The 27,798-nt window shown below is 37.6% G+C and overlaps 1 protein-coding gene across 4 annotated transcripts in view; it reads left to right on the top strand.

Moving 5' to 3' along the window:
• Positions 1-27,798, top strand: part of TENM1 (teneurin transmembrane protein 1) — an 832,777-nt gene that overhangs the window by 651,172 nt on the left and 153,807 nt on the right. For all 4 annotated transcript variants that reach the window (XM_030807128.1, XM_030807125.1, XM_030807127.1 and 1 more), the window contains one exon: positions 12,072-12,288. In XM_030807128.1, the coding sequence (XP_030662988.1) occupies positions 12,072-12,288 (217 nt within the window). The remainder of the gene's footprint in view (positions 1-12,071; positions 12,289-27,798) is intronic.

Here is a 27,798-nt window from a genome sequence, read left to right as displayed (position 1 = left end):
TTTGGTATAATAATAGGAATTTCTCAGTTATGTATTGATTAAAATGTTATGCTCAGAAAACACATTAACAACCTATGCAATTATAATTTCTGGCTCAGTTAAGGTTGAGCCAATGTTTCCTGCCTCAGTAAAGTAATAAAAATAATTGAATATTTAATTATCACCATTTTTTATGGCCTCAAGGTCATCTCAAGGCAGCCAAAATGTTTAAAGAATGGATCAATTAAATATTAATGAATTAATGAATTATCAATTCTCAATGCCTGTGGTCTGTGTAGATTCAGAAGACATAGAAGATTTCACTGAATGTGTATTGACCTGTGAACATTCCTTAAAACTATGTATCTATATGCAAATTAAAAATCAAAGACCTTAATATGAGCTCAGTATATTTTTATGATTGTCTCTTTAGGGAGCAGGGGGAAGGCTCCTTGAGATTTCCAATTACCATTTTTCCCTATAGTAGGATTAAGATGATATTGATGATAAATGTAGATTGAGTTCTACTTTGAGATGGAAAGATAGATTGAATAAACTCTGAAAGCCCAATGACTGAGATTTTAGACCAATAATTCCATTTTTATACTGTTCAAATATTACCCCTAAGAATACATTAAATGCCCTTCATTTGGTAGTCTCAGCTTTCCAGCTATCCATAATGGCTGGTTTCATTTAGTTAAATATGACTAATTATTAATATTTGCTAAATATTAATATTAGTATACTTGTTTGTGCATGTGTGTATATGTGTGTGTTTTCATTACATTAGAAAGTACCAATTGAACCTTTTTGGGAAAAAGTAGTTCTGATTTTAAAAATGTGATTCTTAAGAAATCTTCCCAATCAAAAAAAATCACTTTCAAGCATTTGCTTCAAGTAGCTGCTACCTGATTACTCCATATTATAACTGATACTTAAAGAATGGTGGAATTTTTTTGCATTCTAATCAGCTTTGAATACTCATTAGTATTGCTGCTACTTCCTGAAGCTTTGACTTTAGTTACCCTCTGATTCAATGCATTGTGATTCTCAGTAACTAATTGGGCTGCATTGAATATGTGGGTGACACCGCTGGTCCAGAAACTACCTAAAAGCTCCTTGAACAGTAAAAACAGAACAGAGAAAAAGTAACCTTTGGATGTTTTTTCTTAAGTGCAAAAAAGGAAAGCTATCTTATGTATTGTATATATAAGAACTAATTAGAAGTCACAAACCTATGAAATGTCTTGACCTCGTTCATCTCTTTAATCAAGAAGCACCTACCACATGCACAACCATATACTTGGAGGAAAAGACTTACTATGGTGACCACATTTTCATTTGTTAATTATGTGTCCTAATTTGGAGTTTGTTACATATGATCACCATACATTACATGCACATATGAATTAACATCAGAAAAAAGTTTGAACATTATATTAACTGAGTCAGAATAGCTAAAACAAGCAATAGTGAAAGAACTATCAGACATTAAGGCATATTTGAAAGCTATGATAATTAAAGCAAAGTGGTACTGATGTGAGAATAGACAGATTAATGCAACTGAATGAAAGCTCTAGAACACACCCAAGTACAAAATTTAGTATATTATAAAACTGGCATCAAAAATCAATGGGGGAAAATAAGCATTATTAAATAAATGGAATTGGGACAACTCTTAAGAAAAATGCCTTAGATTTTTTAATTCATACCATATACCTAAAGAATAAGATAAATAAAAACACTTCAACTGGATTAATGAGTTAAAAGTAAAAGAAAACAAACAGAATTCAAAAAAAAAATAGGTGATAGATCTTACAATGAGAAAGCACTTTGTAAACATAAAAAGAAACCATAATAGGAAAAAAAAAACAATAAATTTGACTTAGTAAAAATTTAAAACTTTTTTATAATGTTTAGCTAAATGTGTAGACCATCCAATATCTAAATATTTGCAGACATCAAAATCTACACTGTCTAATATGGTAGCTACTGGCCACATGTGAGTATTTAAATTTAACTTAAATAACATAAAAAAATGCAGGATCTCAACTGCACTAGTCACATCTCAACTGCTCAGTAGCCACATGAGACTAGTAGCTACTGTACTAGACAGCACAGTACTAGAGCATTCCTATCTTTAGGAAAAGTTATATTGGATAGTGATGATCCAGATGTTTCACTCAAATGTTTACCTTTAGACCAAACATTTCACATTAAGTACCTGGTTTTCCATTAATTCATTACTACTTCTTGCCAACTGTTGTGCTTGGCACTGGGGAGAAAATGATAAACAATACAAGTTTCTGCCTTCATGGAGCTTATGGTCTAGCAAGGCAGATATATATTAAATAATCCACACAAATATGAGGGACTTCAAAAAGTTCATGGAAAGGGGGACTTAAAATATAAATATTTTAAAATATAAACGTTATTTCTCAACAAAAATATAAACTTTATTTCTACATCAAGTTCAAGACAATTTTGTAAGGGATGAGTCCATCCTGATATAACTGAGGGTCCTGGGAACTTAACCAGTCTTCTTTACATTGTTAACTGAAGAAAAATGGGTACCCGTTAAAGATTTTTTAAGATTAGCAAACAAAAAAAAAATTAGAAAGAGGCAAATCAGAACTGTAAGTAAGGTAAATGCATAATGATTTCCCATTGAAACTCTTGCAAATTGCCCTTGTTTAATGAGAGGAATGAGCAGGAGCATTGTCATGGTGGATTAGGACTCTCTGGTGAAGCTTTCCTGGGTGTTTTTCTGCTAAACCCTTGGCTAACTTTCTCCAAACACTCTCGTAATAAGCAGATGTTATCGTTCTTTGGCCCTCCAAAAAGACAACAAACAAAATGCCTTGAGGATCCCAAACAAGTGTTGCCTTCTGGGTTCAAGCTGTTCTCCTGCTTGAGCCTCCCAAGTAGCTGGAACTATAGGTGCATGCCACCCGCACCCCTCTGGCTAATTTTTGTATTTTTAGTAGAGATGGGTTTTCACCATGTTGGACAGGCTGGTCTCGAACTCCTGACCTCGTGATCCGCCTGCCTCAGCCTCCCAAAGTGCTGGGATAACCACTGCTGTTGACCAGTCCACTCTTGCTTTGACTGGACCTCGTCCACGTCTTTGTAGCCATTGTTTTGATTGCGTTTTGTCTTCGGAGTCATACTGGTAAAGCCACATTTCATCTCCTGTTACAATTCTTCAACAAAATGCTTCGGGATCTTCATCTCATTTATTTAAAATTTCCATTGAAAGCTCTGCTTTTGTCTGCTGCTGATCTGGGAGTAACAGTTTTGTACTCATCAAGTGGAAAATTTGTTTGACTTTAATTTTTCAGTCCGAATTGTGTAAGCTGAACCAATTGAGATGTCTGTGGTGTCGGAACTGCTACCGCTGTTAATCATTGGTCCTCTTCAATTAGAGCACAAACAAGATTAATTTTTCCTCACAAACTGATGTGGATGACCTGCTGCTGCAGGCTTCATCTTCAGCATCGTCTTGTCTCTTCTTACAATGAGTTATCTATTTGTAAACTGGTGATTTCTTTGGGGCATTGTCCCCATAAACTTTTCATAAAGTATCAGTGATGTCATCATTCTTCCACCGAAGTTTCATCATAAATTTGACGTTTGTTCTTGCTTCAATTTTAGCAAAATTCATGTTGCTCTGACAGGGACTCTTTTCAAACTGATGTCTTATCCTTCTTAGTGCCTCAAACTAGATCCTGTTCAGATGTGTTACAAGTTAGTATGACTTTATTTTAGTGCAAAAAAAATTTGAACTCCTTGCATAGTTTTCTCATGATACACATTTTCCATGAACTTTTTGAAGATCCCTCATAGCCATATATTTACAACTGTGGAGAGTGCTGGAAAAATTTTATAATTTTTAAATTGTGTAATTCTATAAATGTGCATAGGGACCTGACCTAGTCTGGGTGGTGAGAGAGGCCTCACATGAGTCAGGGGAAGAATGTTGCAGACAGAGGAAATAGCGTGTATATATGCCCTGAGGTGGAAATGTACTAGACTCTAAAGTAAAAGGCAAGTCTTTGTGGCTGGAACATAAGTCAGGAAGAGATTAGTATAGAAAAGTAGTCAGGGGCCAGATCATACAGAACATTGTGAGTTTTACAAGATCTTCAGTTACCATACAAAGATTCCATTTCATTCACTTGACTTATGGGGGAAGGAAAGTGGTCTCTGATATTGTGGAAATATTTTCAAGGAGGCTCAAAACATGTAGAGTAAGAGTGTTTAATCCAAACAGCCTTTTTTCTCTGATCTTTTAAGTATTTATCACGTTTGTCCAAGCTTCTCTGGTATAAACTCTTCCAGTGGTCTATATTCATATTCATTGGTAAAATCAATAAGTTAATTGCCTAAAAGAGAATGATCTTCCAGGAATCATTCTTCATAACAAGTCACCATTCATTAAGAGCAATAGCTATTTGCAAGCCTTTTTTATGATGTAGTGTTTCTAGATCCAGGAAACAGCACCACGGGTGAGTTATGAACACATACAAGCTCATGGGTCGATGAGCCTGTTTGGAATGGCACCAGCATGCTTCAGTGTTTAATAAATAGGAAAATGAAAGAGAAGGAACAATGAATTTATAACATTTACTCTATGTAAGAGGCAAACATCTTCACATTTACTTTTGAGATTTGGTTGGAGACAAAAGACTTGGCATCAGAAAGCATGTTTCTAATTATTCTTTTCTCACCATACCCCTTTAATTTTGAAGCAACCCATTTATTAATGGATCATCACTTAGTTATAAGAGCCTAAACTGCCCAAGTGCCTCCAGATGCAACTGCAAAGTAGAAAATCTCAACTCTGTAACTGTTCACCACTGTATGACTGGGCCCATCACATTATCTGCCAACTCAGGCTACTGATACTTGACATCTGCCTACTTTGCAGTGATGAAAATGAATGAGAAAAGAGTTGAAATACAGTCATTTAAAGTGGGCAATAAAAGTGTGTTATCAATGAAGAATCTATTAATAACAATTTGATATATTAGTTGGATATTTATTAATCTCTGGGCAAATTTACAAATGTCATAGAAATAGGACTTTTATGGCATCCATTTATTCATTATTCAAATATATAATGGATGTTCATTTTTTTGGGGGGAGGATAGTGTCTCGCTCTGTCACCCAGACTTGAGTGCAGTGGTGCAATCTCGGCTCACTGCAACCGCTGCCTCCTGGTTTCAAGCTATTCTCCTGCCTGAGCCTCCCAAGTAGCTGGAACTATAGGTGCATGCCACTCCCACCCCCCAGCTAATTTTCGTATTTTTAGTAGAAATGAGTTTTCACCATGTTGGCCAGGCTGGTCTCGAACTCCTGACATCAAGTGATCTGCCTGCCTCGGCCTCCCAAAGTGCTGGGATTACAGGCGTGAGCCACCGTGCTGGGCCTTGAATGCTTACTTTAAGCCAGGTACCATTCTAGTCATTGAGGAAATAGCAATACATAAAAAAGATAAAATTCATGCTTCCATAAAGCTTATATTCTAGTTAAAAGAGGCAGAAATTAAACCAAATTTTAAAAATACATATTATGATAGAAGGTGGTAAATGTGATGAAGAAAATTTGTTTTTTTTTTTTTTTTTTTTAAAGGCAAGATGGCTACCAGAGGCTGGCAAGGGTAATGGGGATTTAAAGGGGAATTGGGGATGGTTAATGGTGCAAAAAGATAGTTAGAAAGAATGAATGAGACCTACTTTTTTTTTTTTTTTTTTTTTTTTTTGAGGGGGAGTTTCACCCTTGTTGCCCAGGCTGGAGTGCAATGGTGCTATCTCAGCTCACTGCAACCTCTGCCTCCTGGGTTCAAGTGATTCTCCTGCCTCAGTCTCCCGAGTAGCTGGGATTACAGGTGCCCACCACCACGCCCGGCTAATTATTGTATTTTTAGTAGAGACAGGGTTTCGCCATATAGGCCAGGCTGGTCTCGAACTCCTAACCTCAGGTGATCCATCCCCCTCAGCCTCCCAAAGTGTTGAGATTACAGGCGTGAGCCACCACGCCTGGCCAAGACATACTATTTGATAGCACAACAGGGTGACTACAGTCAATAATTTAATTGTGCATTTTAAAATAACTAAAACAGTATAATTGGATTGTTTGTAACACAAAGGATAAATGTTTGAGGGGATAGATACCCCATCTTTCATGATGAGATTATTATACATTGCATGCCTGTATCAAAATATCTGAAGTACCCCATAAATATATACACCTACTATGTACCCACAAAAATTTAAAATTAAAACAAATTAAAATTAAGGCAGGAAAAGGAAGGACAGGGAGTGTAGGACAGGGGGAAATTTTAAATAAGGTAGCCAGAGAAAATCTCACTAAGAAGATGACATTTGAATAAAGACCCAAAGGAGGTGAAGGTTAAGCCATGTTGATACCAGGGAGAAGAACATTCCAGGCATAGGAATAGTGTGTGCAAACGTTCTGATAACAAGACATTGCCTGGGAAATTAAGGAACAGCCAGAGGAGTGGGAAGGAGATTGGGTGGATCAGAAGAGGTAAGATCTGAGAGGTAAGAGGGAGATGGCAAAGAATCAGACTGTGAGGTAATAAGTCATTGTTGAGACTTAGGCTTTTATTCTAAGTGATCTGAAAAGCCATCAATGGCAGGTAGGCACCAGGAGGACATGAACATTAGTGGCATACAAACAACGTATTTTCCCAGCCCAGAAAAGTTTAATGGTATGTGGTTATAGCAACAATAATGATTTGGGCAGGCCAAATCCTGAGTACACTTGAGTCTCTCTCACTTTCTTTTTTCTAATACAGTAAAATCCAGGGGTAAAAATCAGCCTGAATAAATGAAGAACATGAATTATAGACTATTTCCAGAGGAAATACAGTCCTATTACCTTCAATACATATAAGGGCAACAACTAAGCTAACAGGAGTGCCTAGTAGGAGGCCTGCTTTAGTAAAGAGTTATGAGTGGTTTATAGTTAGTTCATTGCTTATGGCTTTCTAAAATGCCTAAGAAGATTTTGCTTTACTGAGTCATTGGAATGATCAGCCCTTCCATTTTATTTTCACTATTAATTTGCTCAGCAGACCCACTGTTCCATAGATGCTGAAAAGCTTAAGCTTAAATCCAGCCCCTGTCCAAATGGTGACAAATTCTGAATCAAATCCAAGCAATGAAAAGTTTCTGTAGTATTAGTGTTTGTCTACTCAGAGTCACATAAGATCCTACCTACCTGACAACCTAACCAAGCATAGTTCGTAAAATGAACACATTCCAACAACTGGAACATGCTACACAGAAATCAATTACCCTCTGGCCAGTAATAACGCAACTTCAATAGAAGTGGGGTTGAACACTTTAAGCTGCCATTGCAAACCATTGACATCTACCCCTAAGACTCTATCCTTAGATTCTTTGCAGTCTGTGTGTTTTAGAATTTGGTATAATAACAACAGCTAACATTTATCAAGTGCTGGTTATGGACTAAATAGTAAGCTTATTATGATTACCTTTCCAGCTTTATTGAGGTATAAATGGTGTACAAAACCTGAACATAATAAATGTAAATAATTTGGTCAGTTTATACATATGTATAAACTCATGTTACCATCACCACAAACAAGGTAATAAACATATCCATTACGTCCAATGGTTTTCTTCTTGTCCCTTTGTTCTGGGGTGGAGTGTGTGTGTGTGTGTGTGTGTGTGTGTGTGTGTAACATGAGGTCTACCCTCTTAAAAAATTGTTAACTGCACAATACCTCATTATTAACTATAAGTACTATGTTGTACGAGAACTTGCTCATCTTATAACTGTGACTTTATACCCATTAAACAACTCCCCATATCCCCATAACCAATCCCCAAGTAACCACCATGCTGTTGTCTACTTCTGTATGTTTAACTGTATTAGATGCCTCATATAAGAGCAATCATGGAGTGTTTTCCCTTCTATGACTGACTTATTTCACTTAACCTAATGTTCTCCAGTCTACGGCTATACCACCCTGAATGCACCCAATCTCATCTTTATTATAGCGTGTGATACCTACGACAACAACCTGTAGAGTGAGTATTATTGTTATTTACATCTTACAAATGAGGAACTGACTTGTCCAGGATTCTACAGATTGTAAGTGGCAACATTAAGATTAGAGCCAAAGCAGGGCTGGCCCGGTGGCTTACGCCTGTAATCCCAACAGTTCGGGAGGCCGAGGCAGGTGGATCACCTGAGGCCAGTAGTTCGAGACCAGCCTGGCCAACATGGTGAAACCCTGTCTCTACTAAAAATACAAAAAATTAGCCAGGCATGGTGGCAGGTACCTGTAATCCCAGGTACTCGGGAGGCCGAGGCAGGAGAATCGCTTGAACCCAGGGACGCAGAGGTTGCATTGAGCAGAGATCACGCCACTGCACTCCAGCCTGGGCGACAGAGCAAAAGTCCGTCTCAAAAAAAAAATAGAGCCAAAGTAGTCTGGTTTTGTTTTCTTTTGTTTTGTTTTTTACCTTAACCACTTCATGTGCTCTAAATACCTACGTATAGTCATGCACTTAGAAGTCCTACAGCCTAGATCGGTACTAGTAATACACACTGTTTAGATGATGATGTTGAATGTGTGATTTGCATGCGTAACACTAGGTGTTAATATGACTGCCAGGTTACTTCCCACTGCAACTACATTTAGCCTCCCCTTCTTTGTTTGTAATATAGGGATGAGAATATCAACCTAACAGGCTTGTTGAAGGGATTTGTTGAGATAATATATGTGGATGTACCTAGTACCTGGCAAATATTAACTAATCTATACGTGTTTTCAAATTCTTCTGTATAACCTACCATGAATTAACTGCCCATTATTGTCAAGGTGATAATACAAGTGCTGTCTCTAAAGGATATATATTTGTAAATGCATTTTCAGGATTAGAAAGTATGGGTTTCCCCTGTATAACTCATATTCCTTCATCCATTTCCCCTTTCAGCCAAGGGCATACAATTAGTAGGCATAAGTTTACTAGTGATGACTTGATCACGTAGCAAAGAAACCAGTGCTTCATCATCACCAATTGAGCCAACTGGCAAAGTCCCAAACTGGTTGGCAAAGCTAGGATCAATGAATGTCATAGATAGTCCTTCAAGTCAGTGTAACCTCCCTCTTTTTTAGCTACCTAGTATTTTTATTCCTTTGAAGAGAACAGGCCCTAAAAGTAAAAATCGGTTAATATTTGATATGCCGCTATGTGACAACGCTGAGCTTGGCTGTCAGTAGGGTGCCACAGCTTCCAATTCTGAACAATTAGGAAAAAAAAAACTGTTAATATCCAAAAAACAAGGCATACATTCAGTGTGATTGTCATTTGCACTTCTTTGCAACAGTCTAGACGTACTATATGGGGTGTTAGTCAATGTGATAACTGGTAAGTTCATCTTTGCCCATGTACTGGACTTACCTACAAATTATAATACGGGGTTTGCATGCCATTATTGGTCGGCTTGCCTGAGGTCTTTCTAGACTCAGCCCTACATAATAGGCAATTATTAAATATGAAACCTTAGCTTGGAATGTATAGAACATTACTAGATGAGAATGTGAGTCCCAATTATGAATTGGTTCTATGTTTAGATTTTTTTAGTTTTTTTTAAGATCTTTTTGGAATTAATATTTATTTAAAATCAATTTATTTTCAAAAATAAGTCGGAATTTTGTGGTTGACAGGTTGAAACCTGTGATTGCCCAGTGTGATTATTACTAGTGTATTCGTTAATATTTGCCAGGCATGACACTACATACTTCCACATATATTAGCTCAATAATAACAAATTCACTATTCAATAAAAATGTAAAAGTGACTGCCCATTTGAAAAGCAGTTTTTCATTGTTTAGTGCATTATGCACCAATTCCAGACATCAGAGAACTCTCTTAATCAGCCTGATATTTTTGCCAGCTTTTCAGCGCATCCAGATGTTTAATTAGCAGAGTAAAGAGATAATGTGCTAATAAGAGGCTGAGAACAGCATATTGGAGGGAGAGGCAGTAGTGGTATCTAAAATCCGTAAAAAATTTGTTAATATAATTTGCTGAATGATGGGAAAAGGGGAAGCAGAAAGAAACTTCTTGTTGAAACAAATTCACACTAAAAAGTCATCAATGAAAAAATATGTATACAGAGAAATAGAAATCAGGGGCAAAAATACTTTGAACAAACAGGGAAGGCAAGAAAAAAGCAAACTGCATTTTAAATCAAAGTAGTGTCTATAGTACAGGGAATTTGAAAGGACCACATGTGGGGAAAAATATTTCCCGGGTGCCCTAGGGCTGCTGTTCCAAACGTCTACTCTCTTGGTGTTCCTCGCTTTCATTGCCCCCAGCTGTGGTACACCCGCCTCTAACTCCACGGGAGCAGACAAGTGGGGGAGAGAGAGCAAGCAAAAGAGCTGCAGGAAACCAGTGCTAGTAACTTGCTGCAGCAGCAGCCTTAAGGAGACGGTGATCCATCCGAACCTTCCTATTCCAAGGCAAGCCAAGAAGATCAGTATCTTTATATTTACCCTTGTTAAACAACTGAATTAGAGCCACTTGCCTTCTTTAAGGACCTGGGAAGAACTTTAATTTTTTTGCTTATGGGGCATGGAATGAAGTGTCCATATGCTCAGTTAATCACTTCAACCCCTTCTCTTTGTGTGTAACTCTCTTAAAGCACTTCTTACATTTTTGCTAGTATAAGAGTTAGCTGTTTACATATCTGTTTCTCCTACTAAGCCCAGAGCTCTTGAAAACAGGAAAAGGGTATTTTTATCTCTTCACCTCTCCAAGCACCTAACAGTATTTTGCACCTGTTAGATTCTCAGCGGTCTCCCTGCCTCACAATCCCTGTTCCCTACATCAGTTCTCTACCAAAGAGCAAAGCCTTTGTATGAAGTTTATTTGTGGTACAACAGTGGATTCAGCAGTCTACAGCAAATGGTGAAGGGCTAGAAAATGAAACAGAGAAAGTCGTCGCATTCATATATGTCAGATTTAATAGTAATTGCATCGGCTGGGTGCGGTGGCTCACGCCTGTATTCCCAGCACTTTGGGAGGCCGAGGTGGGCGGATCAAGAGGTCAGGAGATCCAGACCATCCTGGCTAACACGGTGAAACCCCGTCTCTACTAAAAATTCAAAAAATTAGCTGGGTGTGTTGGCAGGCGCCTGTAGTCCCAGCTACTCGGGAGGCTGAGGCAGGAGAATGGCGTGAACCCGGGAGGCAGAGCTTGCAGTGAGCCGAGATTGTGCCACTGCACTCCAGCCTGGGCAACAGAGCAAGACTCCATCTCAAAAAATAAATAGAATAGTAATTGCATCAAAAAACTGCTGTTAGGCATGTTAACTCTAGTTCCTTCTATAAATTCCTTAAAAAACTGGTTCTGCAACTTTAGTATGCTTCAGAATCACCCAGATTAAGTATGCATAATCCTGGGCTCTGTAAAAATTCTGAGTCAGTAGGTGAAGCTCAAGAATATGCATATTTTATAAGCTCCCTAGGTAATTGACAACATATTTGAAAATCATTACTCTAAATATCTTTTTTCATCATGAGAATTTCAACCTCTATTTTGAGCATTACCAGTAGACAACAATATTGGGAGGATTTTTTTAAAAAAATACAAATTCAGGTAGCAAGTACTTGTTAATTGTGTGCTCATAGATGTACTAGGTGTACTTACAAGAAATCATTGCATTCTGAAAGAATGGTCTCACTGAGGAAGAAGAAATTTCTAAACAGTGATATGTAATAGAATTGTTTACCCAAACTCTAAACAATAACTATATAAACTGTATTCTCCAGCTGATAAATGCTGGATAATTCAGGAAAGAAAGATTTATGAACAAAATACTTTGAATTTCTCTGAGGTGCCATGTGAACTCAGAGTGAGTGATAATTCATGAAAAATGTGAATTTAACAAATTCTGAACTCAAAACAAGGTTGATTATCTTTGGCTATATTTTAGAATTTTCTCCATTTATGTATATTTTAAACTATATTGTTTCTCTTGAAGCTAAATAATCAATATTGGTTTTGGGTTTTATTTCCAGATGGTTTAACCGACTGTGTGGATCCTGATTGTTGTCAACAAAGCAACTGTTATATAAGTCCTCTCTGTCAGGGCTCACCAGATCCTCTTGACCTCATTCAGCAAAGCCAAACTCTCTTCTCTCAGCACACTTCAAGACTTTTCTATGATCGAATCAAATTCCTCATTGGCAAGGACAGTACTCATGTCATTCCTCCTGAGGTGTCATTTGACAGCAGGTACATATGTATTTATTTTATTCCTTAATGAACAATGGTCATGTTTTTCCTTAACTATGAAAGGAAATATCTTCTAAGGATCAGGTTACTTCCCATTCCACATAATCCACATTAATTTCTTTTTTAGGACTTCTCTGGAAAGCCAAAACCCTTGCTGATTAAGGAAAAAACTCATTTCTAGAGATTCTGTATCATAAAATTATGTGTGTATGTTTGTGTATGTATACATATAATATGGCTTTTAATAACAAAAACAGGAGGGAAGTATAACTTGCAAATTTATTGTTTAGCTTCTGGATTGATTCCTTGAAAAAATCTTGGATTTCAAAAACTAAATTTTAAGTTTTATTTCATGATGAAAAATGTTTCCATAGGAAAGGGTTGAATAAGTTTGACATCCTAGTGTGAAATGCAAGACTCGTGAAAAATCTGTCTTCCAGGAAAGCTCAAATGCATGAATTGTCACTTAAGACCTCAGACCAAAGCCCAACCCATAAGGCAAATAATTTTTTTTAAAATAAACTTACTTATATGAAGTGTAATAACATGAATTTGCTCACTGTTATTCTTTAATTCATCTTCAGCGATGATATATTTTACTAATTAGCATTAGAGGTAAGTCACTAAAGTCAACATTTCCAGGCACAAAAATGTTCTCCTGTATTCATTCCACAAGTCGATATTTCACTGGCTTTGTAGACTATTGCAAATAGGAATTTTTAAGAAACATGGAAAGTATTTGTCCAGGAACTCCTGTCTACATCCCACTCCCTCAGTTGCAGCCTGGTGGGAGTTATCATTCCCCAAGAATAACTTGGTCAAGAGTTTATATTGATATCAGTGACAATCTAAGAAAATTACAACTCCATCTTGACTTATACACAGTAGAAAAGGGGAAAAATAAGATGTGCATGGAAATTTCAAACTCTCAACTCCCTTCCCTTCAGTTGTATACTAGAACTGTTATTGAAACTTAAAAGTTTTAAATTTTTTTTTTTTATTGTGTAGTTCTGACTTTCTAGGTCTCTGGCAGAACCCAAAATCCAACTGCCAGAGAATCACAAGAAAGGGCTTTTCTGCCAGGGGATCTAGTCAAAGTTTTACTTCTTCCAAGAGATTCGGTCATCTCCATTTTGAAGTATTTCTTCCAGCTTCAATAACAACTCTGCAGTGACTTTCAGATGTGGTATAGTCAAAGTGATTATTTAGATAGTCGAGACTTATTTATTATACACCAGAGGAACAAAAAGAACAAAAAGCAGCCACTATCCCTATTTTCCTATTTAAGGTAGAGGTAAGACATCAACTCTGTAGCTGTCTTCACTCGTAGAGAAAAGTTGATCAAAGAAAAGAAATGAAGTGAAAGAAATAACAACCTCCATGACATGGAGATGTGTTAAATGACTCACTAAACTCAAGTAAGGGGAGAAAATCAGGACCTGAGAGAGACAAGAGACAAGTCATTGTGACCCAGAGCAGAGCATGTGAGCAATAAACTTAGAAAAGTGAGGACAAACTTAAATCCCTGCGGTTTAGCTTCATGCATCAGCAGCACTTGCCAGCCGCTCAGAGTGAACAAACCTATTTCTTGTGATGGTTAATGCCCTTCTCGTCCTCCTGGTTTGATTGAGTTTCCCTCATTCTTTTGTAAAATGCTCCAAGTTATCATTTGGCTCTGCAAGTCACATTTAAATTCAGAACGATGGGTCTCCTTCATCCAGGGGTCTCAGCTCTTACAGATATATCCATTCTATCAGAAAAGGCAAAGGCTTTTCGTGAGGAAAGTAGCTGAGGACAAACAATCTAATTCTATTTCCTCTAAAAAATCAACACATGCATTTTTATTTGGGATATCTTTGGACAAAATAAGTCCAACTCTGATCATATATATAAATCCTAATAGCTACAGTCTCTTACATCTGTATAGTACTTTTTAGTTTACAAAGCAAACAAACATACATTATGTCCTTTTATCCTCACATTATCCCTATAAAGTAGATACTTGTATTAGGTGCATTTTATATATAAGGAAACTGAGGTTCAGAGAGATTAAATAATTTGCCCGAAATCACACATGCAGAAAGCTTGCATTGCAGCAACTCTTGTAACCTTTCCATTACGCCACAGCTGCCCCATTTCAATGTGTCCTTAAATAAGCCTGGTGACGTGAACCAAATTTATACTAGGTAAATTGTATTTGGGTCAGCACAAGAAACTTAGAAACCAAATGACATTTTAAAAATCCAGTTCAATTTAATACATTTCGGTGACATCATTTACAAACTTCAAGTCAGTGCTAATGAACTTTTTCTTGGTAGATCACAATTGAATGACTCATGAAATGGACCTTTTGATACATGTAAATTGTCCTTGCGCATTTGTTATGTCAAAGATCTCATGCTAAACTTTTACATGTGTTATTTAATCCTCACAAAAACTCTATATGGTAGGTACTATTACTATCTCCATTCGTCAGGTGAGGAAATAAGAACAGAGATGTCAAGTAAATGACTTGTTCAGGGTCATAATTAATGAGTGTCAGTCAGATTTGGAACCCAGAATTTGAACTGGTGCTGACAGCCTAGTCTCTAAACCACTATGCTGGGCCATTTTGGCCACTTAGAAAGCTGGGCTAGCTGACTCTGAAATACTTATGGCTCTTATACATCTCGGACTGTAGGATTGCTCCCCTCAGACAGATCTAGGACACTTATGTGCCATAATCAGGTGAACAAACCACTTTGCTTTTTAGTTTTTGCTGCATAATTGGGAGATACCTGGGTAGGCGGGAGAAGAAAGCGTTTTGAAGGGGCTCGTTTGCCTACCGGCAAATTGCGACCCACACAGCTGATTTGCTGCTGAGTGTTGCCACCATCAGAAACCTTTGGAGCTAAAGATGTGGCACACAGGTGACTAAGTGTTGCAAGGACACACAAAAGCTAAAAATTTGTTTATCTTTGTGCATCCAAGGGAGACCAGACCTTCTTGTTTTGAGTTAGCTGCACCCACATGTGAAAGCCCATGGAATATGTATGTTCTGTGCCCTGTGATGGTGTAACTAACAACAACGTGAACATGCAACCTGCCCGTGGTGAAGATCTTGGGCAAACTCAACTGAGTTGCCATTTTTTTTCCTAAATGCAATTTATATCCTGTAGCTCGAGTTTCTTTGTTTTCTTCAATCTACTCCAAACATGACTACAAAGTAAACCACATATTCTACGAGCCCTGTATGACTTATTACTTTTTAATAATGTAAATAGATGAACAGAAGTATTATTGATCTTCAGTGTCTAGGCATTTAATCACTATTAATAATGTAAAAGGTTTTTATAAATATGTAAAAACAGGAGTACATTAAACTAAATGACAGCAGTAATTTGCAAAGCCAGACTTTTCACTCGCCATCACTAATGGAGAAGTGCATTTTAAAAAACAAAATCCTACCAGGGTTAGTGCAGCGGCTGACAGCAAGGTCTAGCCAAACTCATTTGTCTGTTTTGTAACCATGAGAGGCTGAACCTCACATCAATCCGTGTCAGATGTCCATATCAGAGGTTGCTTAAAATCAGCCCACAGATGTATTTTGTTTGTCCTGACATTTAGAAATTAGGAGATCCAACATAAAAATCAGAATATCTTCCTTCTCTAGAAAATTTACACAGCTTGGGATGCATGGGCAACCTAGGATGCATGGGCATGGCATAGGTGGTCTGACGCTAAGGGCCAGCTGCCCCTCTGGATGGGACATGGCATGCTTTCTAGCTCACCACTCACTTGACTCACATCCTTCACTTTCAGTGTCATGCCTGGCCTTGCTGGCATTTGAGTTTGTGATTTCTGGTCTATACAGTTTCTGTAGCTTTCCAAGGAAAGATCTTAAGTGTTTGTTTTTCTTTCTGATCTTTTTCCCTGAGAGCCTTTAAATACCCAACATTATAATTTCACTTAATTTTTGAACTTTTATTATAGTGATTTAAAAAGAGGAAAAAGATGACTGAACATGATCTAGAAATCACATTAATGGAACAATATTTCTCCCCTTAGTTCACTGGAGTACCTTTGCATATCTCATGAATAAGTTGGTATACACTCTGCCTCACACCTTAGGCTAATAAACTCCTCTGGGCCAGTAGATCTTAACCTATGATGTCTTACATCCCACCCATTATATCAGATAATCCAGGTCCCACCAAAGTAGGAAAAAAGTCCACATTTTATGAGAAGAATGTGTGTGTTTGCAGGAATTTGATTATTATGTCTATAACTTAGAGTAAATTTTAAGAACAGCTTAAAGATCTAAAATCTTGCAACAGTCCTGCCGAATCAATTGTGGTGACCTCTTCTGCCCACTCTGGTGGAATGCCTACCCTTAATTGAAAATTTCTAGAATTAGGACCGAATTTAGTATAGCACTAAGCACATAATAGCAATATTAACAAGCAAAAAAAAAAAAAAATGAAACAAGATGATGGGTTTCTTCTAGCTTTCTTTGGAATTGCTGCATTTCAGTTTCTTGGTTCACCCTAGGATGTACAATGTTAGCTCTGAATTGTCATCATTTCTAAATCTTAAGTTCTGTAAGGACAAAGACCCAGTCTGATTTGTTCTCTTCTTGTTTTGAATATCTACTGCTATGCAGCAAATTATTCCAAGTAATGGATTAAAACAATTTAGTATCATCCTATTTCATGTGTCCATGGGTCAGACATTCAGATAAGGCATGGCTAGCATGGCTTATCTCTGCTCCATGATGTTGGAAGCCTCAGCTGGGATGACTCAAATAACTGGGGGCTGGAACAGCTGGACAGTAGATGGAAATCCTTCTCTCTACAGGCAGCCTCTCTATTTGACTACTTGGGCCTCCTACTGGCATGGCAGCTAGCCTTAGGTTTGTCAGAGCTCTTATATGGTAGCCTAGGGCTCCAAGAGTGAGTGTTCCAAGAGACAGGAAATGGAAAATGCCAGTCTCTTAAGACCTGGGTCCAGAAATTGTCACAGTGTCACTTGTGTCATACACAGTTGGTCAAAGCAGTCACAGAGCTTGCCTAGATTCAAGGGGAAGGACATAGATCCCACCTCTTGATGAGAGCAGTATCAAATAATTTTTGGCCACCTTTAATCTATGATACCACTGTATCCCCAGATCCTAACACAGTATCTGGCATGAAGTAGGTGAAAAACAAGTGAGTGAGTAGCTTAGTTATGATTTTGAAGTGTGAGTGCTCTGTATTAGGTCATTCTTGCATTGCTATAAAGAAATACTGGAGACTGGGTAATTTATTTAAAAAAAGAGGTTTAATTGGCTCACAGTCCTGCACGCTTTACAGGAAGCATGATGCTGGCATCTGCTCAGCTTCTGGCGATGCCTCGGGAAGCTTTCAATCATGGTTGAAGGTGATAGGGCAATAGGCATGTCACATGGTGAAAGCAAGAGCAAGAAAGAGAGAAGGAGGTGACAAACACTTTTAAACAGCCAGACCTCATGAGAACTCACTCACTCTTGTGATGACAGCACCAAGAGGTGGTGCTAAACCATTCACGAGAAATCCATCCCCATGATCCAATCACCTCTAATCAGGCCCCATCTCCAATACTGGGGATTATAATTCAACATGAAATTTGGACAGGGACAAACATACAAACTATATTGTGCTCTTCTCATATTTGCTAATGAAAAACTCATTTTGGTTGCCTAGAACACACAAATGATATTAGGACCTTAAATGATCCAATTCTCAAATGTAGAACCAGCCTAAAGGTAAGACTATGGTTCTCCAAATAGCAAAGAAACAAAATTCATAAAAGATATAGTGATAAAATAACAATAGCAAAATAATTATTCTTTTTTAAAACTTGTGGTATAGTCCATCACTGTCACAACCTGCCAGTAATCGACATCATTTATGATTTTGTGTATGCATCAATAATTCTGTTTTCAATGGGTTAGATAATCAAAATTTAGTGCTAAGAAAAAAGTGGAATATAAGGAGCAATATCAGGAAGTCAGCAGGAAGACTGCTGCTAACTGGCTCACTTTGGTATGCATCATTATTCTGTCTCACAAGAAAACCAAAGAGAAGTACCGTAAAACAAACTGAAGTACTTCAAATGCCTCGAACATGGAATTTTGGCAAACTCTTTATTTACCTAAGCCTTCATCCTCCTTTACTATACCCTACTCAATAATACATTCTTGATTCTTGTTCCCGATTAGTCATGATACCTGTTGATACCCATAATTACTCATCATAACTTGTTTAATATAACATGCTTTCTGCCCTTAGTTGAGCTGGGAATTTATACCATTTGAGATTCTGTGAATGGCAAAACAAATTATTGACCCAAGACTGAGATCGAGGGAAGGTTGCAGGAAGATGGTCGTTGCTGCAGAAGCTGCTGATCTTGAATAAAGACTGAGACTTAAGAATAACCATAATTGACAGATACTAATTACTGTTTTAAGTATATATTTTATTACAATATTAGTATTTCCAGAGAAACTGAGGACTTTACAGCCTCAGAAAAAGATAGAAGAGATACCAGATTCTTCTGCCATTCTTAATGTAATATAATACCCTAATATCAATTCATTTTTCAAGAGTGATGAAGGATATGCATTCACTCACTCATACAACAATATTTATTGAGTACTCACTCTATGCCAGGAACTGTGCAGCTGGAGATACACAAACGAAACACAGTCCCCTTATTCACAGAGTTTACATTGTAGTGGCAGAAGCAGTCAAAACATCAAGTAAATACATAAATAATTAAAATAATTATGAATTGCAGTAAGTCTATGGATCATGGAACATCAGATTTCTAAGGGAGCTTGGAGTTCATCAACTCAGGAGTCCAAATTCAACTGTTTCGATGGGGAAGACAGGTAGCCCTGTAAGACAAGAAGTATTCTGGCAAATTAGACAAAGTCATTAAACAATTATAGAAGTGAAACTGACCTGGAAGTTTTCAGCAATAATCCAGAGATGCGACTAATTGGCTCAGGTGAGCATGAAGAGCTGCTAAAATTGACACACACTGGAGACTATCGATGACTTGCAAGAAAAATACAAAGCTTATTTGGACAGTGAACAGCTTAAGTGTATGCAAATAGTTTCATCCTTTGACATTTGGGGCTATAAATAATTTTCTCTACAATTTAAAATGTGTGTACCAAACATAAATTCCAGGAAAAAAAAAACAGTCATCCAAGAGAAATCCCATTTAGCACAATGAAATAAAAAATCCCCATTAACCACACTTTGGAGTCATTTAAAACAATAGATCCTACAGTTCCTTTCAAGATAATCCCTATTGGGGGAAGATTAATCATTTCACTCTTTAAATGTATGAACGTTATAATGTTTACTTGGTTCATTTCTTCATTTAGTAATAGGTACTGTTCCAGGCTCTGGGTTATAGTGGACAAAATCTCTTCCCCATACAGTCTAGTGAGGGAGGCAAACAATGAAAAAAGTAAATGTCAGGAAGGTATAAATACTGTAAAGTGAGATAAAGGTTAGGGACAGAGAAGGACCATTTTACAGAGAGTGGCCCAGGGACACCTCTCTGAGGAGGTGACACTAGAGCAGAACCCTGAATCGCATTCATCTGTATATTAGATGATCTTGGTATAAATGTTTCTTGCCACCTGGACCCCTGTGCAGTAGATTTTAACACAAACTAGAGCCTGCTGTTGACTTTTAGGGGCCTGTTGAATCAAAATTCTGTGACATAATGTGCAATGGAAAAGTAAAGCGAACCTTTGTCAAGGAATTACTGCATATTGGTTACTAGGTTTTACTGATAAATGGATGAGGTGCCTGCCTGCCCTCCAGGAGTACACTGAGAAAATTTGAATACCTCAGACAAACTGAATAGGAGCTGGAAAGAGAGATCAGTAACAGCCTTAGACCACTTACTCATGCATGACAGAAAAAAATAGCAGATCTTCGTCAATTAGTGTTAATCCTAGAATAAATCAATATTGAGAAACCACTTACTGATTTGGAATTATTTTTAAAAAGATAAGCCAAGCCTATATTTTAAAATATTTAAAAGGAAATATAGTGCTATTACAGTATTCAAGCATTCACAGAATTAACATGTGCAGTTTTGTCTATCTACGAGTAACCCCAGAAGGTCCACAACATAAACATTTGTAATTTCACTGAGGTACAAATTTGAATCCATATGCCTTGTGTTTAGCTTTTTCATGAATCTATTTGTTAAAGACCTCTAAGTCTACTTGCTAATGGCAGATTTTTGTGTATTTTTAATCTAGGAACATGAAAAACGTTATACCAAGTACACAACTAGGGGTTGATAAATATACAGTGTGACAATTGCTGAATAAATTGAATAGACTAAGAATCGGATAAGCTCTTTATAGAGCATCGACATCCTCAAATCTACCTTCTGTTCACCTTCCTTTCTGAAGGAAGGCACTGCAGATGACCTGCTCACATTTGGAAAAAGAATTCCAGTGTGTTTTGGATTGGCCGTGGTTACCTGTTATTCTGTTTGTCTGTCCCTGTTGCTTTTCCTGAGCAATCTCCTTTGCTTATCACCTCTGAAGTTGTTGTGCTAATTGGGAAGTAAGGTTGTTGCTACTTGCTAATAAAGCACTTTGATCTTCATGTGAAAGGTGTTACTGAAGATGGGATCTCTTGATTTTCAGACTATACTGTCTAATGCTAAAATTCAGAAAACACATGTTCAAGACATATTTAAAAAATTACAAAGTGCAGAAGGTTCCCAGATTTATAGTGCTGACTGTCTCCTGAAATCAGCAGTCAACACCTAAAGGTACCAAAAAGAAACAATGTGAGACTTTCACCTCTTTGCAAATGCTCTTGGGCAAAGAAGAATGAAAAATCAGAACACAAATCTTCAAAGGCTGTTCCAACTGATTATTTATGATACTTTGAAACTCAGTTGTTCTGAGATGCTTCATAATTATAATTAATGATACCAGTAGCTACCTACAACTTATCTCAGCATGAATAGGTATTTTCTAATATTTTATCTATCCTACTTGCTGCTCCATTAGGATCTAAAGTTAAAAGGCTCAAATCCTTATTACCTACTACTCAGTCATACTATTTGCTTGTAATGACTCTCTAGCTGGTTCTGTCATCTCATTTTGTCCCTGGAGAGGACAAAGTGAACGCAAGTTTGGGTAGAAAGAACAAATGACATGCTGTAGCTCATCTCCACTACACACACTCCACATAGGAAGTGCTCAGCAGTTGGTAAATTTCTCCAGGTCGCGATAATTCTGTAGATGGCACCATCTTTGTAGGTGATCACTTTCTTTTCATTTGTAGCCATATTGTTTATATCTTGACTCAGAAAGATCTGCAATACAGCTCAGGCTCTTTGGAGGCCAGGTCAAGAGATCTCCACCCCTCCACCACTTATGAGCTGTGTTAAGCGCAAAACTTTTAACTTCTCTGAGTCTGTTTCTTCATTTTTTAAATGGGCCTAATAGCTTTACCTACTCAGGGTTATGTGGACATTAAATGAAATAAGGTAAGGAAAGTATCTGGCATAGTACCTGATTCATAGTATAATAAATATTTTATTTATACAACATATATATCTAATAATTATCAGGGTACATAACAATAGAATTTGAAAGGCCTAGTTCAAAAGTGATCATTTTACTGGGTAATTTTACTATGATGACATCTTTGTGAGGTAACCGGGGAGAGGTCAAGGGAAGGAAGATCATTCCCACCCTACATAAAGGGCAAACAGAGCTAAGAGTTAATTCTGTTTCTTAGGAAAAGTCACAATGGTGGTTACTAGCAAGCCAGAGCTAGAACACAGCTGTGGCTAGAGCAAGGACGCACTTTTTCCTCTGTGGAGGGAAGAGTAATATATGCCCAGGAGATGGCCAACAAGAAGGATCTGTCCTATATTTAATGACTATCCATTAGTCGAAAAGCAGATTCAGAGAAGTGAGGAGAGAGGTTAATGAGGTTAACAAAACCCTATAAGGCTGATTGCAAAGATAAAACATTTGAGTCATGTGTAGAACAAGCAAAAAAACAAACCAAAACTTTTAAAGGAAAAACTAACTTCAGACTATTTAAGAGTTGCAAGGGCTTACAGGACAAATATTTCAGGATTCAAATTCTGGACGAAAATAATCATGTGTCTAAATGAAGCAAACTGGCACTTACGCAGTCCTGAAAATGTGACTGTGTCGTCAGTTTTCTTATTGCTTCAAAACACTTGATCTTTTTCCCATTACTTTGGGGATCTCAGGCCTCCAAAGCAAGCCTACTTTTGACAAGCAATTACCAAGGCAGATGGGAAAATAGCCACCCTACCTCAGGGTGAGTGCCCCCATTTTGTTTTACTTGAAACATCGCTAGCCATGAGGAAAATAATTCTGCTTAAAAATCTATCTGCATTTTCAATAGCACCACCTTTCCCAGAGTCCTAGAATGTTGATGGCTAATGCTGCTCCCAGCTGCTTTTAATGCTACCCACTTGGTAGGCATTGTTTATTTGGGGCAATGACCAACTGAGTAGGATTAAATCAACCCACCATATTAAAATAAAAACTAATGAGGAGATTGTATTGGGTTTGCATATGAACATTCACTGCATTTGAATTTTCAGAACATGGAAATAGGTTTATGCTATAACATTAAGTGTTTTCGTAGTGCTGTACCAGGTTAAATAACATATATCAAAAGTAGCATGTGTTGTAAGGAAACCTCCAAAATATCTGGATATTAGAAGTCCCAAATGCATTTAAATTATAAAATAACAAATAGTAATTATATAATAATATATAAAGGAGGAATGGGGCTAGTGTGCATAAATTAAGCATTTGAAGACTATTCATTTCATCTTCCCGATCACAATAGGTACTGTTTAATTCCCTAAAATAGTCAAGTATCAAACAAAACACTCCTGATGAGACTGTCATAATGCTCAATCCAGAGTGTTGGCTTCTAATAAATAAAGTGTAAGGCATCTGTTACATAGGAATCTCGACGTAGTCACTGAAGCCCTTGCTTGAAGCAGTGCCATGAGCATAGGTTGCAAGGATCTTACAACTATGTTTTTAAATATTTGAGTTGAAATTCTATGAACCTGTCTTGAGCATGTGCTGTGTACATCAGGCTCTGAGAAGGACACAGAGAAGAGAATCACAGTTTTTGCCCTGGCTATCTAATAAAAAGACAGACAGATCTAAAACTGTCATCCAAGACCGGTTATGATAAGTGCAATAACACAAGTATGAGCATTGTATAATAAGAATAATGAGGATGGAGGAGAAATGGACACTTATTTGGGACAAATAAATTGGACTAAAACATATTTCCATTTTATAATCTCTGAATGCGAAGACCCTATAGTTCATCTTGTAGTGCAGCCACCCCTTTTGTCATGACAGTTTCAGCATGACTCCCCAAACTACAGTTGTTGCAAACCCTTTTCCAGAAGTTTATATGGAAGAGTTAAAATTCATGCCTAACAGATTTCATAAGGGTAAGATTGTGAACCAGTGGTTGATTTGCCTGCCTTTTTATGGTTTATACCTTCTGCCTCCCTCTCCAGGAGTTCATACGCCTTAATTGGCTGAGTATGTTATGGCCTTGCTTTTCCTAAAGCAGCAGTTCTTAAAGGTTTGTCTTGTTAGAAATGTAAATTCTATGATCCAACACCAGATCTACTAAATCAGAAACTCTGAGGATACGACCCAGCAATCTGTGTTTTAATAAGGCTTTCCAGTGATTCTCGTGGACAATCAAGTTTGAGAATCACTGATCTATAAGAGAGAGAGATTATCAGACAGGACTGAGGACCAACACCACAATCCCAAAATTACATTGCAAAGAGAAGCCCCTTTATTCACTATGTGATGGCAGTGGTAACAGGAACATCACAAACCCTGTGTCCTAACTATTCAGAGGTATTTGCATTCCAACAGAGACCCCAGTAGCTACAGCTGTCAGGGGACTCCTCCAGTCACACCTCATATGCGACAAATTTCTATCCCTTGGAGACTTGAACCAACTGACAATTCAAAGAGGAATTTACAGGGCAGGATTCAAACACTAGTGAGCAGAGGATTCAGATAGCCTCTCTCAGCCCAGTCCTTCTCAGTGCTACCTTTTGACCAGAGCTGTCAGCTGTAGAAAGGATTTCATCTGTTCCTATGGAAAAAAAACAACCTAACCTGCCCACCTGCTGCTAGATCCCCTGCTGGCTAGGTCCTTGATTTTGAATGTTACCCTTCAAAGGCTGCTTATGCTCATGTTAGCAACAAAAGCAAATCGCTATAACTTTTCTAGCCCTGAGTCTCAGTTTTCTTTCGAAAGACATTAATCAGAAATACAATGTAGTAAATTGCATCTTCTTTCAGCAATTTAGTTTTCAGCCTTGTTTTTCAAACCAACTATTGTGCTTGAGGTTAATGTTGTTGCCTGAGGTGTTAAACGAATATCGGAGATTTGACATCGAAGACAAAAGACAACAAATAAAGGAAGAGGAGAATGGAACCAAGAGTTGATTGAAGGCTAGGGGTAATTTGACTATTCCATGAAAATAACAAATACAGAATGAATTAGACCTTTTGCATCAGAACTGTCTAACAAGCAGCTTGTTAGTTAAATAAAGCTCTCAGTAAAGTGTATTCTGACTTGCATTTCCCAAGATGCTCTGTTCTTCAGACCAAGCTCCAAACACCTAGAGGATTCAGCATTTAGTTAAAGTGGAGAAGCAATTCCTTTGGGGTTGCTGCTTAGCATAGTGACAGCAGGTAGACAGCTTGGCAGCAGCCTGTATTCTCTAGAGAACAGGAAAAAAGACACTTGTGAGGGGTGATATTCCCCATGCATGTTTCTAAAGTCACATTGGACATGCCCATCTAAGTTCAAGTTATCTTGCTGTAACCAACAACAGCAGGGAGAAGTTCTTGTTTTCAAAGTTTCAACCAAGCAAAGCATCCATCCCATTCATGTCTGTGAATCAAAGGAGAGCCCAAGCAAAGACAGAAAGTATGCAATGCGTGCCATTGAGCGTACACAAGACCACACATATAGACACACAAAACCAACACAAATGACAGTTACGCCGGGCACACAGCTGCTGTACACATGTGCAGGGCCAGCCGCATGACAGTCCAGACAGTAGCTTCTATCATCTTACTTGAAAGAGTTAGAAGAGTTCTATATATTATTGAATTGAAAATGTTTCAGAAAAAGATTTTTAAGGACCAGAACTCAGGTTGAAGGTAGTTTTGATGTGGCAAAAATTCAAGAACTCAAGATGCTTCCTCGAGACAGACCAAGTACAGGCCAGGTAGGGCTGACTAATTTCAATGGTGATTTGAAGAAGCCAGGGACTCCCTGGAAGAGGAAACAGGGAGGCACCATAATGGGAATAGGAAAAACACAGAAAGCAGGACTGTGGTAATATCAAAGGCAGACCCTCACCGTACATACCTCACTACTCAGCTAGGATCTAACTTTGGAAACAAAATGAACTATACAGGCTGCCTTAGATATAAGTAGCATAATCAAAATAGTTTATATAAATGGGGGGGGAAGGAACTATATTTTAGTGGCTGTGGGGAATCAGGAAAAACCAACCAGATACAAGGCTACCATCCACAATTATTAAGAAAATAGAATTTAGAATCTGGGAGTGCACAAAATGGCTGTTGAGCTGAACGAAGTGGCACAATATGCCGTACTCCCAAAGAATATATATGAAGGCTCCCTAATGGCCATTTGGAGCTGATGTAGCCTGCCTGGGAAAGCAAGTACACTCAAGAGCTTTCTTTTTGAAATGGAGAGTTTGCCTAAGAAGTAGATTTTTCCTAAATTTCTTCATGCTGTGTCAGTCAAGATTACTGCAAATTAAAAAGAATACTTTAATACCGTCCTGAAATTTAGACAATTTAAACGGACACTGGATGACTGATATTGTTCAAAGATTAAAGTAAGTACTAGTAATCCAGGAATAAAAAGACCTAAGAGTTATTCTCGTGAAAAATGGATGACATGGAGTGTATAAATAATGGGAACAAATGCAGCAAGATACAGGGAATCTTAGAACATTTAAAGTCTAATACATTACAAAGGGAGTTCAATACTGATAAATGTAGAATATAAGTTTTATGGGGCTTGATCATATGCTGTAAGTTTGTGTGGATCATAAAATATGAGGAATAAGAAAGTAGGGGAGTTGAAAGACAAGTCTGAGCATTATTTATGAGGGATGAAGAGTGAAATGAATGAAAAGAAGAACAGGTAGACAATGTCTTGAGTAATGATGACTTTGATGAGTCGTTATCACACAAATCTGCGTGCTTCATAAAACATGAGGAATATTAAGAAGCAGAAGAGTCAAAAGACAAGTCTACTCAGAACGAGATACAGAATGAAGGAAGAGAGGAATACAAGGGAAATGCACAGAATAATGATAACTTTTATGAGACTTTCACTCACCAGCTTGGATCCTTCATAAATATAAGCCATATAGAAAATAAAAGAACAGCAGAGAGAAGAGACAGGTCTGTGTGTGTCATAAAATATGAGAAAATAATGCCAACTAGGCTTGACAAAATAAAAACAAAAATAATTGAGCCTAGTACAGCTGTGGAAAGACACAATGTCTAGATTAATGTGAGCAAATAAAAAGAGTGAGTTTGGAATTGTCTTGCCAATAGGGAATCAGCAAGCACCTAGGTAGGTGTTATTGTTGTAAAGGCCACCTTGTTAACTGGTGGAGGCTTGGCAAGGTAATAACTAACCCCCACCATACTCCCAAAGCAGCTAACAGCATTGAGAGCTCAGGAAACAATGCTTAACTAATTTCTAAATTGTTTGGCATCACTACAGTCTCTTCACAGCCCCCCTGGAACCAATCCATATGTCATTTGCAGATTTTCTCAGCTTGTTTCCATTCAGTCTACACCCACCTTGTCAAAAGTTGCTCTGTAAAGACATCTAAAAGGTTACTGTATAAAATCAGAGATGTCCTTTTATTTTCATTTCTTGTTACATTGGACTTAGAACCTGGGACCAGACCTGCCAGAATTAGTTCAAAATCCAGAACTCAGTGACTTCAAATGTCTTCTCTATTAGAACAAATGGGATTTCAAAATGATACAGAAATTGGGACAATCAAACATGGCAAAGCAAGTGCCAGTATGCCATTTGCATGCCACTCAGAACCATGATTTACATAATTCATAAAACGGACAGCTCACTGGAAAAAAGCCACTGATCTATGTCACAGAGCTACGAATGTTGGTCTGAGAGTTCAGAAAATACAAACACTAATAGCAACAATTATACTATCTTACTCTGCATAATACTTAATGGCTTGTAACTTTTGTTGGGAAAGGCCTTACGTAGAACAGGATAAATCCTATTAGCATAACTTATAACCAATTCCTCTGATTGCAACAGAATTTAGTAGTGAGGTTTATTGGCTAAAACGTATACAACCAACTTTGGCTTATTATAAGCT

This window comes from Nomascus leucogenys, chromosome X (assembly GCF_006542625.1).
Source record: "Nomascus leucogenys isolate Asia chromosome X, Asia_NLE_v1, whole genome shotgun sequence".
NCBI classification, from domain to species: domain Eukaryota; kingdom Metazoa; phylum Chordata; class Mammalia; order Primates; family Hylobatidae; genus Nomascus; species Nomascus leucogenys.
Note: the sequence above shows the minus strand (reverse complement) of the source record. Positions and strands in the feature narration are given on the sequence as shown.